Here is a 16,388-nt window from a genome sequence, read left to right as displayed (position 1 = left end):
GGCCCTAGTCTCTGCTGCGTCCCGTTCTCACCCCCGCCACCGCTCCCGGCCCCTCCTTGCAGAGCACTGGGGTAAACGAGGCCAATCTGGCCATCCCTGGGTGGCCCTCCTTCGAGTTTTCCTTCTGGCTCGCGCATTTCCTTGTTACCAGCATGGGGAAGAGACAGCATGGCCGAGAATGCCGCCCCTCCCTGACCTTCCGGAAGCCACCCCACCCCTGCCCAGAGCATGTGCTTGCTTCTAGAGTCAGATTCCAGTCCTCTGTGAGGAGTGTCATGGGGTGGACTGGTAACTTGGAGCGGGGGGTGGGGTGCAGCTAGGACCTGGGGTGGGGGTGGAGCGGTTGCATGCAGACCTAGAATTCTGCAAATACAGAAATCTCCCAAGGCCTTGGTCCAGTCCGGTGACAAACGACAGCGTTACACGTTCTCGTGCCAGGAGATGGCTGCTCACCCCCGCTCTCTGGAGTCCTTTGGAGCTCTCTGATCCATCAGTGACTCGGGCTGCAGGAGCCCCCCTCCTTGCAGGAGGGAGTGATGTGCACGATCGTTTTCTCTAAGTTCTTGGTGGTCCAAGCCCGTGAAGTGAGCAGTGAGCACGGCGTCATTGGCTACAAGTGAAAGTCACGTTTCACCACCCTAAAGATGGATCCCACTCTGCGCCATGGGAGGCCTCACTCAGTGCGACCTTTCTTGCTGCTTTTCTTTTCAAATCTCTGACACATTATCACGCTTCTGGGTTTTGTTTTATTTTGGCTTTAAGGTCAGGAGTGGGCTGAATGCCCTCCTAATGGGGATGGAGGCGGGGCATGAGGGGAGAGCGCAGAGAACTTATTTTTCTAATGACGTCACCTGAAGGGTACAGAGACACATCTTTGCCAAGAGACTGTGGCAGCCAGCTGCCCCCATGGAGCCAAGTTTAAATACAAAATTAAATGGCACCTCTGCTTAAGATCTGTTTATGTCAACAAGACTTGTTGAGGGAAAATGACCTGGAAGAGCATCTGTGATCAAAATAATTGTAAGCACAAATCTTCCCATGTCTGGTTATTAAAATCATCTTGGGACTATAACAGCCACTCTTGTCCCCCCTTTTAATAGAGAATGGTCATTCTATCCTGGATTTCTTCACCGGAGGCGGAGGGTGGGGAGCGAGGGAATCGGCTCGGAGAATTGACAAACTGGCAAGTTCTACGTGTCCCAAGGGTTTTGGATTCAGTGGTTAGAGACTGGGATCAGTGCGTTGAGCACAGATCCCCGGGGCCCCTGGACAGGCGGAAACTTGGGGTGGTCTTGGGTAGGCAGGGCTGAATTGAACCCCAAACTGAAAGGGCGCATTGTGGCTTTTATAATCCAGTGATGCAATGATTATACCAGCTTACAGGAGTTCTCAGCAGGTGCTTTTTATTAATTGATAAAGAGCTAAGGCTCGTTTTTGATAGATAATATATATTTATTAAATGTATTAATGTGTGTTTTATAATGGACCTTTATCCTCCCCTGGCTGACTGTTGCATACTTATAAAAAAAATCGTTAAAGAAATTTCCAGACAATCAGTGTGTACCATAAATGACTGTAAATAAATATTACAAACTTAAAACGTTGTAAAGCATGGGCAGATAGGTTTTATTTTCCAAATGCTGTTCTTAACACAAAAATAAAGGCTTTACTATTTACTTAAGAGGTGTCGGAGCTCGTCAAAACAACCCAGTACAGTTACTCGGCTTTTGGATCTGCCCAGAGGCTAAGTCTGTGGCATTTTGACGGGAGAGTCCTGATTAACAGCAAACCATAGAACAAATGAGGGTAATAAGTCAGCTCACTCGTAAAATGAGGAACTTTCTATAAAACTTTGGGGTCTGAACAACAAAAAATCCTTTGTCTGTTCTTGTTCTCTGTGTTTATGTGTCTCATCTCGTTGGGTTTGCAATAAAAGTTAAGGGCCAGTCTCCTTTGGAAATGATCACAGGCAATAACATCTTTTTTATGAAAAGAGCGTTCACCAGATAAACTTAAAACCCACTGCCGCGGTTTGGGGCTTTGATTGAAATATGATCTTTGCAAAGGTGACCAAAAGAGGGAAACCGGTAGCCAGAGAGCGTTTCAGCTTCTCTTGGTGCTGGAGTTCGTGTACATTTTAACGCTGGCTGGTGTCTAAGAACGCTCCCGAGGCACTGAAGAAATATGTGGAGGAAAGAATGAAGTTGGGGGCTAATGCAGAAAGTCAAGACTAGTACTTTCTTACGATAAACTATTTGCACTAAAGCACCTTCGCCACAAATCGTCTTGTGCGGGACAGGTTCTGTATTCACATGCACCAAATCTAGTCGTGAGAGAAATCAGTAGAGCAAGCGTATTTGGGACATTTTCCTCGCGCGGCGTCACTGGAGCTCAGAAAGGAAAGGATACGACAGTAGTTAAGGTGGGGCCTTAGCTGCAGCCTCCTCCTCGTCCTCCATTTTGCATTTCACTGCAAAGACATGAAAGAGAAAGTCAGGAGAGGCTTATGCGCCTGGACAGGCTGGCCATTTGGAAATCGAACACTGGGATGGGTGAGGAGGTCAGTTCCACCGGAAGCCACCGAGCGGCCACTCTGGTCCGGCCCCACGGATCCAGCAGAGAACAGCGGCGCCCCTGTGCCCAAGGGCAGCACCTGAAGTTTCAATCCTGCTTCCCGTAATGCTCGGGGTCATTCTCAGTTCAGTTCAGAAGAAGGTCACAAGTGTGCTCTGCAGGTCGGGGCCCTGAAGGAAGGAAGCTGTACCAAGATGATGACAGACCGCAGGCTCTCGGCTCAGCCCCGTCTGTCACCACTGCCCCCGTTCCCTGCACCGCCCCCCCCCCAAATTAAAAACTCAGGATAACACTGGGGTCAACACAAGGTCAGAAGAGAATCTTCTAGTCTTTCATGGTCTGGACAAGAATGTGATCTGGGTGGTTTCCTGAGTCAGCCAAACAGGAAAGCCAGCTGAACACAGAGCACGGCACTATTTGTTAGGGAAATTGTCCCAATAGATAAAAGCTCCATCCCCAAAAATATGGAATCCCGGACCCATGCGGGGGGGGGGGACGGGACTTTTGGAAAGACCCTCTTTTCTGATAAGTCTTTGCTGCTGCTCTCCAGGTGCTTGCTGGGGACGTTAATGCCTGAAGGGACACCCTGAGCGAGGGCACGCTGGGTTGTTGGCGGGGAGCAGTGGTCCAGGAGGAAGGGTGTGGGGTTGTTACCAAGTAGGGCAGAGGTTTCAGTCCCGCCTGCCCTCGGTCCTGATCTCCCAGAGACTCAGGGCACACCTTGTCTGACCCAAGCAGGGGCGAGGCGTGGACCCCGTCGCATGTAGAGCGGTGGGCCCAAGGCTTTTAGCAGCACAGCTGGCCCAGCAGTCTCCAAGACGGGGCCACACGAAGGCCTTCCAGGGGCTCGAGGTGGTGGCTTATTCCGGGAAAGTCCGTTTCCACACCTGCCACACGCAGACTCGCAGTCCCTGGCTTCCCTTCCTGCCTCGCCCCACCCTGGCGTTGCCCCGGTGCCAAGGTCCCAGGGGCCAAACGAGGAGGCAATTTGAAATGCTGGCGTCCCCAGAGTCGTCTTTACATTCTATGCCTAATAACTATCAATTCATAATGTATTTATTTGACTCTGAACTAATAATCATATTAATAACAAATATTTTTAATACTTGAAGACTGTGGTCATGGGAAAATTAAAGAATTTTTTTTCAATGTATGTACCCTTGTTTGTTCCATATATATGGAAGCTACATGAGTAACCACAGTGAAGACCCTATCGATGATGACGGTGAATGATCCTTCATAGCTGAGGATGCTCCACACCTCAGGAGATGCTCTCCCAATCCCAATATCCCACAGATCCATGACGGGATCCAGGATGTGAGTGTTTAGCAACTGACTGGGGGTGGTGGAGTCCTGAGCAGTAGCATTTGCCAATTCCATGGCTGAGGTCAAGCCACGAGCCTGACAACATAATACAGAGTTGGGAAAGGCATACACAACCAGACGGAGCAGCTGGGCACACGGCTGCTCCGGATCCCCACGGGAGGGATGCCGGGAAACCTCAGTGCGAGATGTTCTCCAGGTGTGGTTGGGGGGCCAGCAACGTTTGCATCTACAGAATCCGAATCCAGAAACTGAGGAGTGGAGACCAGCCATCCGTGTTTTTAACAAGCCTTCCAGGTGCTTCTGATGGACACTAGTTCAAGATTGAGCTCCACTGACCACTGGTTCTCTGCCCAGCTGCACTTGAGAAGCTCCTGGGCAGCTTCTGAAGCCTGTAGTCGCCAGGCTCTCACCCCAGACATTCTGATGGAGTTGACCTGAGCCTCAGGCATCGGTATTCATTCAAAGCTCCCATGTATTGCTAAGGTTCAGCCAGGGTTGAGAACCCCAAACCGTTCTCAAAGGTTGGAGTCTCAGAGCAGTTCCCTCAGAGCAGTTCAGAGGAGTCTCAATGTCTCAAAATTTAAGCCATTTGAATGGCATTCTCTCCAGCCCACAATCGGCAGACAGATGCGGCAGGCTCCTAGTAGTAAGGAGGGAAGGAGGGACTGGCTGAGGAGTTCCCAGGGTTTTCTTCAGTTTTCTTCAGTTCCTCAGCCCCGCCTGCCTTTGTGCCAGGATTTTAACCAATTCCTGTCCACGCCTTGCTAACCTCTCTGACCTGCCCCTACACTTTGACCTTGCTTAGGATAAAGCCCTTTTTAGCTCTCAGATGATTACATCATGATCCTGGGGGAGGGGAGTGGCAAGAGGTGCTGGGGTGGCTCCTAATTGGAGAGTCCAGGTACTACCTCGAGCCCATGGACTGGAAATGAAGGCAGATGTTGAGCCTCATGGTGGGATCCCCAGGGGGGCTTTGAACAGTCCCAGGGCCTGGCCTGCTGGCCCATCAAGTCAGAATCTCTGGAGCGGGGAAATGTCCATCGGTGCAACCATGCTGGAAAAACGGCACTCTCAGGGGACACTGTACACGGTCCCTACAATGCAGCCTTTCCACTCCTGTGTCCATCCCTGGAGAAACCCTTGCACACATGTACTGCATGACATGAGTGAGGATGCTCATGATAGCAGAAAACTGGAAGCGACCACATGTCCCTCAACAGCTGACTGGATAAGTAAATCGGGATCTACTGGAACAGTGAGTGTACAGCGGCAAATGCGAATGAAGCAGCGACACGTGTCGGCTTGGATTAATTTACCAACGTTGGGGGGAAGGCGCAAGGCACAGAATGATGCGTATAGTGTGGTTCTGTTTATAGCAAATCTAAATGTTGAGGGGTGCATAGAAAGGTGAGCTCTACAGAAAAGCAAAGGAAAGATTGTCACAAAAGTTTGGGTCAGCGGCTTCATGGGGTGGAGGGGCTTTAAAAGTGTTGACAGGGGTCAATTTCCTCACCAGGATGGTGGTTATGTGAGTGTCTGTTCTGTATGTGTATTTCACCTCCCCAAAAAGGGTAAAAAAGAAATAAAGGTGGTAGTGTATTACTTGAAATTACAAAGGCAACCAATAAAGGAATGGGAAAGAGCAATTGAACTGTTTTGGGAGGGTGGGGGTGGGATGAAGTGAGCTAATCCTCATCTGCCACAGCAGGAAAGCAGGCGCTCGTGTCTAAAATCTTATCCAAGTGTTAGAGATACAGGAGTAACACCCAGAGACAGCTAGGAGTTCGCAGAGGGTGCGGCACGAGACGGCAATGCTGCTCGCCCGGCCTCCTTTCAGCCTGTATCTCCCTTTAACCGTGGGGACCATGGCCAGGATTACTTCGCCAGAAATCAAGAAACAGGCAGTCTTTCCTTAGTGGTTTTCCTCGTGGTCTAAGCAGAACAGAGGCGCGAGGGATGGAGGGAGCGAGGGAGGACGCAGCCAGGGAGAAGCAGGCAGGGATGCTTGAGTGAAAGAACCCGGGTCCACCTTAGTTTACAGGCATCATTGTGGTTGGCTTCCAACACCAAAAGACAGATGCCTCCGTGCCCCTGCGTCGTCCTTGTCCCCCTTGGCAGGCTGGTGCGCAGCCAGTTCCGGAAGGGCTGGAGAGTGGAAAATCCCGGAGAGACGCGCCAGCCCTTCAGCTTCAGTTTAAGACCCTGCATACTAATTAGACTTGCTCAGTCTCCTCCTCCTGGTCGCCCTCATCCTCTCCTGCTCCAGTCTGACAAGGTGAGAATGCCAGGCGATTAGAGAAGCTGCCTAAGGCTTGAGACAGAGGGAGGAAATTCAGGGACCGCGGGGTCATCCAGCCAATCATTCGGTGTTGCCCAGACGTGGCCTCAGCATGAAGATCACCTGGGGCAAAAATACAGATTCCTGGGCCCGCTCCAGACCTTTGGAATCAGGATCTCCAGGGGCGAGACCTGGGAATCAGCATCCCCCGACTTGTGTGCTTTGAGTGATCCCTTTGATGGCGAGTTCGGGAACAAGTGCTGCCTCACTCAGCCACCACTCAGTGCCTGTTTTCTGAGGTCTGAGAATGGCATCTGCCTCCTCCGGGTGCCGGGAGGAGCAGACCAGACGAGGCGTGTGAAGTGCTCGGCACTGAGCCTGATCCGGAGTTGAGCGCTCAATAGAGAGTAGCTAGTGTTATTTTTAGGGCACACTCTGAACCCAAGGAGCTCACACTCCAGAGGAGGAGGCAGAAGAATAAATGGAATTATAAGAACCAAGAGATGCTCACACAGCACAGAGAGGAGTTGCTTCAATAAATGCTCATCCATCACACAGTGCTGGACCCGTGACAGGGCTGGGTCCTGAGTCACAAAGAGGAGACGTTCACACTCCCAAGTCAGCGGTATAGATAAGAAACCTTAAAATACTAATTTTCTATCCAATTGGCACCTAGTTTCTAGGATACTGGGTAAATAATAAAAGCAAATACTTCTGTGGTACTCTGAGCCCTTTATACACAGGCAGTGATGGAAGGGAGGCGTGGTGATTTCCCCAGTCTCACGGATAAGGAGACTGAGGCACAGGTTGTGTAACCTGCCCGAGGTCTCACCACGGGCTTCTGGCTCCTGCACTCACACTTTTGACCTCCATAGGGGCATAGTCTCACAGCTGTCTCTCACCAGGGAGATGAAGATTTCTGTCATCAAGACGGGACAAGGGTGTACTCAGCCGAAGGTGTTCACTGCCACATCCTTTACCACATAAACAGTTTGGGGGCAACCTCAATGCCCAACCTTCGGGGAATGATTAGGTATCCGATCATTTAGAAACTTGGTAAAATATGATGAAGTCATCAAAAATGTGATGATTTGCAAAGTTTGAAGAAACAGGGAGAAACGTCAAGGGGAGCATACAGTGGACACATTTCCTGTAAATTTCGATGATGCGAATTTGAAACGACTCAATACCAAAAGTGAACAATGTCTCCCTGGGGGACACGGAGGCGTCTGTCTGCTGGTGTGGGAAGCCAACCATGATGACGTCTCTACAGGTAAGGTGGACACCCTAAAAAAAACTTTTTTTCCTGAAAGAATTATCAGAAAATATACCAGACAGAAGAAAACAGACTCTCGGGAATCAACACCTACAAAGTATCACCGCCATCGGTCAGAACCTAGAGATGCGGAAAGGCGGGGAGGAGAAGAAATGGGGTCAAGTGGCCCACGGGAATCTGTGGGGGTCCTGCAGTCGCTGACCTCCCTGTACGGTCAGAGCCAGTGTTGGGAGACCCTGAAGAGAGACCCACCCAAAGGTGAAGCTGCCTTCACAGAGCTGACCGTTGCAAAAATGAGGGAATTGTTCGCCAGGAAGACTTTCTCATGGGCGAGTTGCTAGAAAAATGTTGCCCCTCAGTTTGCTTGCTAATGGGAAGGTGGACTTTGGGGTCAAGCAGGCCTAGGATTTAAATCCCGGCTCTGCCATTGAGCAACTGGGTGACCCCACCCCCACCCTCAGTTTCCTCATTTGAGCTATAACAATCTCGATCTCGCCCTCACAGAGTCCTTTTGAAGATGAAAGGAGACCACGAATTTTAAAGTGCCTGGTACAGGGATTCGCACACAGTAGGTACTCCAGAAATGTGATGTCGTTTCCCCCAAGCGGACTATAAAAATATATGCTGAAATGCTGCAAAAGAGTTCACTTATCCTCTCTTAAAATTATAACGTGTCACTAATCTGGAAGTTATTTTATCTGTCAAGCTCAGTTATCAAACACAGCCAAGAACTTGAAAGTAAGCAGAAGAGGCCAACGTAGATATTCTGGAAGGCATACCCCAAACTGTGGTGTTTGAGTCAGAGGAGAACCTCTGAGAACTCTCTCAGATTATATGGGCTCATTCTTTAAACATCGTTTTGGCAAGCTGACTCACCAGATATTCCAAGAGCGTGTGTTTAGGAATGAAACGGTGTCCCAATGGCTGATAAGCACGTAAAAAGGTGTGCCACATCATTAGCCATCAGGGAAATCAATGCCACAATGAGAGGCTACCTCACACCCACCAGGAGACCTGAAATGAAAAAGACTCATCATACTAAGTGTTTGCAGGAATGCAGAGCGATTGGAGTGCTCACGCACCGCTAGTGGGAGTGCGAAATGGTGCAACCACGTTAGAAAATGATCTGGCAGCATCTTCTAAAACTAAATATATGTATACTTTCAGACCCATCAATTTGACTCCTGGGTAATCTGCAACTGAAGTGAGTATTTACATCCACCAAAAAATATACCAAACATTCATAATAGCAGCATCTTCCAAATAGTCAAAAACTGGATACGACCCAAGTGTCCATCATCAAGTGAAGAGATATACTAATTGTGATTATATTCATTCAAAAGAATACTACACAGCAATGAAAAAGATCACACCACTGGTACCCTCCACCTTTGGTTGAATCCTGCATGCACAGAGTTCAGTGAAAGAAGCAAGGCACAGAGGTATCCATACTGTGGTTTCCATTTAGATGAAGTTTGAGGACGAGCAACACTATTCTCTGGTGATAGAAGTCAAATTAAAGTCTGCCAGGGACTCAGCGGCTGCTGAGCGGGTGGAGGCATGAGGGAGCCCCCTGGGGTGCTGGACACGTTCTTTATCTTGGTCTGGCTGGCGGTGACGTAAGGGATACATATATAGAAGTTCACTGAACTATACACTTAGGACTAGTGCAACAACAAAAAAATAAAATAAAATTGGAAAAACGAGGAGGAAGAGAACAGGCACCAAAATCCGAGGACGTCTTGATTCAGATCCAGGGCAAAGAGCCTGAGGCGCCTCAGCAGTCCCAAGGACACCACACTTGCAAGAGAATATTGACGAGATCATGTAACTAATCAGGAGATTTGCATTTACTGAAGGCTAGACATCATGCTCATTTAGTATCTCATTAATCCCTCTAGCCACTCTGGAAGTAGAGGCTATCATTATTTCCATTTTACTGAGGAGAAAATTAATGTTCAGAGACGCTAAGCAACTTGCCCAAGGTCACACCGCTAAATAAATGGCCATGGCAAGATTCTAAGCCTGGCTTGTCTGAGTCCAAAATCCATGTTCTTAACCATCATGTCACAGCAACGCAGAGTAAGAATGGGGTCCCTGATCCCCACCCAGAATAATCCAGTGGAGCTTAAAGTCCTGTCCCACACTTTCCAGTGAGGAAGACAGGGGAGTGTACAATATATATTACCAAGATTTTATTTCTTTTCCGTTTTATTGGGCTGAATTTTTTAAATCAGATTATTTTTCCATTACAAAAGCAAAACATAGTCATCATAGAAAATTTAAAGAATACAGAAAGAACATGAAAAAAAAATAACAGAAAAACTCCATGTCGTGCCATTGGGAGAACAAATCGTGGAGGGTTTCCCTTCTGAAAAGAAAGAAATGTTGACATTTGGGGGTAACTGTCGGCGGTCTGGGAAGTTTGCCTCCCGGTCTCGACAGGGCCAGATGTTGGGCTGCGTTATTTTGAGGACATTTGAGCTGACTTGGAAGCCACCAGGCACTGGGGCGAATCTGACAGTCTCGAATATGCAGTAATTAAGGCTTTCTGCTGTTGACGTCTAAACAATGTTACTAAAGTGAGCTCAGAGCTGAGCCGCTTTGAAGGCAGTATTTTAAATGGGGACGTTTGGTGCCGGAAGTGACGACATCGGTTATGTTGAGACAGAATCACCAGGGTTTTATCAAGTTTTGACCCTGGAAAGGATCTTGATTCCCTGAAAGGGAGACATTTGATAAAAGGCTTGCTTTTTATAGGTGACAAAAATTGAGGCCCGGGAAGCCACCAGAGCAAAGCCAGCAACGGGGCCAGCAAAGCAGAGGTCGTGGCTCAGAGCACACTTTCTCAGCCAGAGCGATCATCATCGTTTACCAACTGAGTGACCCAGGCAAGTCTCTAACCTCTCTGAAGCCTCAGCTCTCCCATCCACGAAATGGGGCTAGGAAGACCTTCCTTTTAGTAGAATGCAAAGATGACCTGAGATGGTACCCATTGCTCTCCACATGGTAGATGCTCAATAAAAGTATTTCTTAATTATACAAGTATTGTGGTGACTACAGAAAAACTGGAAAATATGCTATTTATTTAAAGAAAATTTAAATTTTCTTTCTTTTTTTTAAAACATTGGCCCCTGAGCTAATAACTGTTGCCAATCTTCTTCTTTTTTTTCTTTCTGCTTTTTTTCCCCAAATCCTCCCAGTACACAGTTGTATATTTCAGTTGTGGGTCCTTCTAGTTGTGGCACGTGGGATGCTGCCTCAGCATGGCTTGATGAGTGGTGCCGTGTCCGCGCCCAGGATCCGAACCAGCAAAGCCCTGGGCCGCTGCAGCGGAGCGTGCGAAATTAACCACTCGGCCATGGGGCCGGCCCCTAAAGTTTCTTTAATTTAAATTTTCTTAAAGAAATTAATTTAAGTTTTCTTAAAGAAATTAATTTAAATTTTCTTTAAATCACGTAGGTAAGCTTTCTGTGTATGTGTTTATCTATCTGTTCGTCTTTTCTTTCTGCATCTCAGTTTACAAGGGTAGCTCCCTTTTGCAGTTAGCGGAGGTGCATTGAGATCGGAATCTCAGCACAGCGGTTTACACAGCCACCCTGTACGGGGTTGTCCTTCGAAATTCTGTGCCTTCAAAAGCCAAGTGAGTCATGGGTGTGAATGAACACAGACGAAGCCCATCGGCCGTGTCTTATGACTGTTTTATTTATCTCTGCATTCTCAGCTGCTGCTGCCAAGACTGAGCTTTAGAAATATCCCAGGCATTTTGAATGAGCTTGGGGTATAAACAGTTCTCCAGTTCAGACAGGCAGAAGCTCTGCGTATGAAATGCTGCCTTTAAGTGAAATGGAAACAAATCCTCCAGTTTATTTTTAAACAGCTCCTCTCCGAATGCAACAATTAATAAGGAATCGGGAAATTATTTCAGTCTGTACTGACGGACTGGGGGAGTTTCACTCATTGTCTTGGCGGTTAGTCTGGAACCCAGGGCAGACAGGGCTTGAGTCAAGAAACCCGGAGGACTAAGAAACCAAACTTAGCAAACACTAAAAGAAGGGAATGGGAATTAACAACCCAAGAGTTTCAACCACAGAGTTCTTTCTGATAGGAAGCCCTCTGGTGTACTGAAAAGAAAATGTGAATATTCCCAACCACTGACTTTGGTGAGAAACATATTTACCTCCAAACAACACTACATTTTTAGAAAGGATCGCTCATCTCGCCTGTGTCGTTCTTTCCCCATAAATGTCCCCGAAATTCACCCACTTCTGTCTATTCCCACTGCCACCAGTTCGTCGGATCCATCCCCACCTGCAGCCACACTCGTCTTTCTATAAATCCCATCTGATGCTGCCACTGCCCAGCTAAGACCCTTCGTGTTCTCCCTGCTGCCCTCGGGGTCAAGTCCAAAGTCCTTACAAGGCCCGTGCATGAGGTCCCTGCTGTCTCCTGGCTCCCCCATCACCTTGCAGCCTGCTTCCTTCACACAGGCCTTCTTTCAGTCCCCTTTTGAGCCTCAGGGTCTTTGCCGAGGTCCCTTCCTGCCACTCACATCGACTTAATTCCCCGCTCACTCTGATCTCAGCCCAGGGCAAGCTATCCAATTCCCCCCGCTAGGGTCTCTCGTGGCACCCTGAGCTTCTTCGAAGCACTTGTCACAGTCTGTGATCAGGAATTTGTGTGATTACTGGAACAGTGTCTGGCTTCCCCACCAGACTTCAAGTTTCCAGTAGACCAAGTTGTTGGCTTATGGTCCCCACTGTATGCCCAGCACCTGACACTCTGGTCCCGTGCCCAGAGCAGGCGCTCAGTCAATCTCTGCTGAACCAAGGAATGAAACCCCACTCTGCCTCCCTCTGTGAGCCCCAAGCCCTCTCTCCCAGGCTCCAGGCTGTCAAAATGACACACGCTTATTCCAGCAATACAACGGGTGCTCCAGTTCCATAGGGACGCCCTGACTGTAGTGTCAGAGGTAAGTGTTTGCATCTGGGCTCCAGCACTTACTACCAGCATGCCGTGAACCCTCTCGAAGCTTCCGTTTCCTCATCTATGCAATTGGGTTCCTGTGGATCTCAGTGCACAGGGCAATCTTGATATTGAAATACATTAGCTGAGATCACATACAAAAATCCACCAGAAGCATGTCTGGCACACAAGAGATGCAATAGGTGCATAATAAATGATGGTTCTTGTCGTGATTCGAACTGCTGTTTGCCGGGTTTCCTAGGCGGAGCCCTCTCAGCCCTGCTGCTGCTCGAGGTAACTGACAGCAACAAAACACACAGGGGCCTGCCTGCCTTGCTTCGTGCCGCCCTTTGTCAGCCCCTACTGTGTGTCTGTTGAGGCCAGCTCTCCTGGAGCTCACCTCTGTGTGAATTAAAGGATAAGCGTTTTCAATATGTAAACAATGTCTTCAATAGCTGCAGAAATGGAGTTAAACCCTCCCACAGCCATTGCTGTATGTATGTAAATCTTAAATACTCACAAAGATTCAGGACTGAGGACATTGATTTGGTGCATGATATCGAAACACTTCTCTCTGGCTAAAGTGAGAAACGTGTAATGTCTACTCATTAGGATTGCAATTCCCAGGATGAGAGGAAAGATCTGACCATCAGTCTCCTCTCCTCACAGGCATCCTGCTCCATTTCTGCTACATGCTGCAATTTTTAGTACAGCTAGCAACAATAGCAACAACAATGGTGAAAATAATTATTATTATTATTATAAGTTCTATTTATTGAGTCTTACAATCTGTCTGGCGTGTACTGGCCGTACATCCCTACGTTGTCTTTAATCTTCCCAACAACTCTAGGAAGGTACTATCATCTCCATTTCTCAGATGAGAACACAGGCTTAGAAAGGTCAGTGTCTTTTCTAAGTTGCAAATGTGGGATTTGACTCCTCATTCTTCTGTGCCTGTTCCACTGCTTTTAGGGAAATTATCTCAAAGTGTGAATTAAAAGATGAATGTTTTTAATATGTAAAAATATCTTCAATAGCTGCACAAATGAAATTAAACTCTCTTAGGAATGAAGGCAGCCACAGCAGCAGTATTTATAATGGTGAAATTTAGAAAGAAGTGTCCAATAGGAAAATAACTAAGTTATGGAGCTAATCATATGTAAATTAAATTTATAATATAAGGGGTATGTTTACAATATTGAGTTAGGTGAAAAAAGCAGGGACACATGAAAATAATTGCTATGCAGTACGATCTTGCTGAGGTAAAATTAAAGATAGTGACGCAGTTTCAAAAACATCAACAAGAAAGATGACAACCAGAAAGTCAAAAGACTCAGAACAGCCAAAACAATCTTGAAAAAAAGAACAAAGTTGAAGGACTCACACTTGCTGATTTAAAAACTTACTATAGGGCTACAGTAATCAAGACTGTATGGCACTGGCATAAGGACAGACATGAAGATCAATGGAATAGAATTGAAAGTCCAGAAATAAACCCTCACATTTATGGTCAACTGATGTTCAACAAGGAGGCCACGACCATTCCACAGGGAAAGAACAGTCTCTTCAACAAATGCTGCTGGATGACCAGACATCCATGTGTGGAAGAATGGGGTTAGACCCTTACCTCACACCGTAGAAAAAATTAACTCAAAATGGGTCAAAGACTGAAATGAAAGTGCTAAAACCATACAACTCTTATAAAAAATGAATAAATCTTCGTGACCTTGGATTAGACAATGGTTTCTTAGATACGACACCAAAAGTACAAGCAACAAATGAAAAAATAAATTGGACATCATCAAAATTAAAATTCTTGTGCTTCAAAAGACAAAACTGAAAAGACAACCCACACTGTAAATCATACGTCTGATAAGAGACTTGTACCTAGAATATATAAAGAACTCTTACAACTCAACAATAAAAAGACAAACAAGCCAACAAAAAGAGCAAAGGATCTGAACAGACATTTCTCCAAAGAAGATATTGACACATGGCCAATAAGCACATGAAAAGATGTTCAACATTATTAGGCATCAGGGAGACGTGAATCAAACCACCATGAGATACCACATCACACCCACTAGGACAGCTATAATCCTATCGACAGATAGTAACAAGTGTTGACAAGGATGTGCAGAAATTGGAACCTTCATACACTGCTGGTGGGAATGCAAAGTGGTTCAGCCACTCTGAAAACTGTCTAGCAGATCCTCAAACAGTTGAACCTAGAGTTTCCATATGACCCAGCAATTCCACTCCTGGGTATAAATCCAAGAGAGATGTCCACACAAAACCTGTACATGGACGTTCATAGCAGCGTTATTCATAATAGCCAAAAAGTGGAAACAACTCAAATGTCCATCAAGAGATGAGTAGATGCATGAGGTGTGATACATCCATACCATGGACTATTATTCAACCATGCTAGGGACTGAACTGTGTCCCCCCTCAGATTCCTATGTTGAAGCCCTAACCCCCTCATGTGACTGTACTGGAGATGGGCCTTTAAGGAGGTGATTAAGGTTAATGAGGTCATAAGGGTAGAGCCCTGATCCAATGGAACTGGTACCCTTCCAAGAAGAGGAAGAGATCCCAGAACTCTCTCTCCACTATGTGAGGACACAGTGAGAAGGAAGCTTCTGCGAGCCAGGAGGAGAGGCCTCACCACAACTCGACCATGTTGGCACCCTGACCTCGGACTTCTGGCCTCCAGAACTGTGGGAAAATAAACATGTCGTTTAAGCCAGCAGTCTATGGTATTTTGTTATGGCAGCCCAACCTCATACAAGACATAAAGAGGAATGAAGTACTGATATACGCTACCACATGGATGAACCTCGAAAACATTGTGCTAAGTGAAAGAAACCAGCCCTCAAAAGCGACTTGGCTGTCTGGAATTGGAAGGAATGGGGGTCTTGGGGAGATTATGGCTAAGGAGAGAACAGTTTCTTTGGCAGGGGGGTGGGTGATGAAAATACGCTAAAATTGATTGCAGCGATGGTTGCAAATTCTGTGAATATGCTAAAAGCCAATGCATTGTATGCTTCAAATTGTATGATACGTGAATTATACCTCAATAAAGCTATTTTCAAAAAAAGAAAGATGACATTTTAATATTAACATAATTAATATTTTAATCTCATCTCTGGTGATGAGATTTATAAGTATCTACTTTTTTTGTTCGATTTTCCACAAAGGGAAGTATTACCATTATTTATTATTTTTTTATTTTATTGAGGTCATATTTGCTTATAACATTGTGTGCATTTCAGCTGTACATTATTATATTTCAGATTCTGTGTAGACTGCATCGTGCTCACCACATACTGTCTAATTTTTATCCATCACCATATATATGTGGTCCTTTACCCCTTTTGCCCTCCCCCCACCCCCTTCCCCTCTGGTACCCATTAATCTGTTCTCTTTGTCCATGTGTTTATCTTCCACATATGAGTGAAATCATATGCTGTTTGTCTTTCTCTGTCTGGCTGATTTTGCTTAACTTAATACCCTCAAGGTTTATCCACATCACAAATGGCACAATTTTGTCATTTTTTATGGCTGAGTAGTATTCCATTGTATCTATATACCACATCTTCTCTATCCACTCATCCGCTGATGGGCACTTCGGTTGCCTCCACATCTTGGCTTTTGTGAATAATCCTGTGATGAACGTAGGGGTACACAGATCTCTTTGAATTGTTGATTACATTTTCTTTAGACAAATACCCAGTAGTGGGATAGCTGGATCATATGGTATTTCTATGTTATAAGCAGTTAAGAAGAAAGTTTTTTTTTTTAATTCTGTTAAAACAAATGCCAGCCGAATTCTCCTTTTCTGCAAAGCTGATAAACACACCTCTGCAGGAGTCACATACATCCTAATGACAACGCCCTGGCCAGGCTGCTCTGTGTCCAGTGTTCTCCATATACGTTATCTCATGTGACAGTCACCTCTTGGGGTTG

At 46.5% G+C, this 16,388-nt stretch overlaps 1 protein-coding gene across 2 annotated transcripts in view; it reads right to left on the bottom strand.

Annotated features, from left to right (window-relative positions):
• Nucleotides 1-1,601: 1,601 nt before the first annotated feature.
• IQCK (IQ motif containing K) overlaps nt 1,602-16,388 on the bottom strand; it is a 117,739-nt gene continuing 102,952 nt past the window's right edge. Inside the window, exons 9-10 of one of the 2 annotated variants that reach the window (XM_046666211.1) lie at nt 2,410-2,470; nt 1,602-1,914 (exon numbers count right to left, since the gene is read on the bottom strand). In XM_046666211.1, the coding sequence (XP_046522167.1) occupies nt 2,418-2,470 (53 nt within the window). In that variant the 3' untranslated portion in view covers nt 1,602-1,914; nt 2,410-2,417. Of the gene's footprint in view, nt 2,471-16,388 lie in introns of both variants that reach the window. The other variant, XM_046666210.1, reaches the window with a different exon arrangement.

The sequence above is a fragment of the Equus quagga genome, chromosome 7, assembly GCF_021613505.1.
Source record: "Equus quagga isolate Etosha38 chromosome 7, UCLA_HA_Equagga_1.0, whole genome shotgun sequence".
Classification (NCBI taxonomy): Eukaryota; Metazoa; Chordata; class Mammalia; order Perissodactyla; family Equidae; genus Equus; species Equus quagga.
Note: the sequence above shows the minus strand (reverse complement) of the source record. Positions and strands in the feature narration are given on the sequence as shown.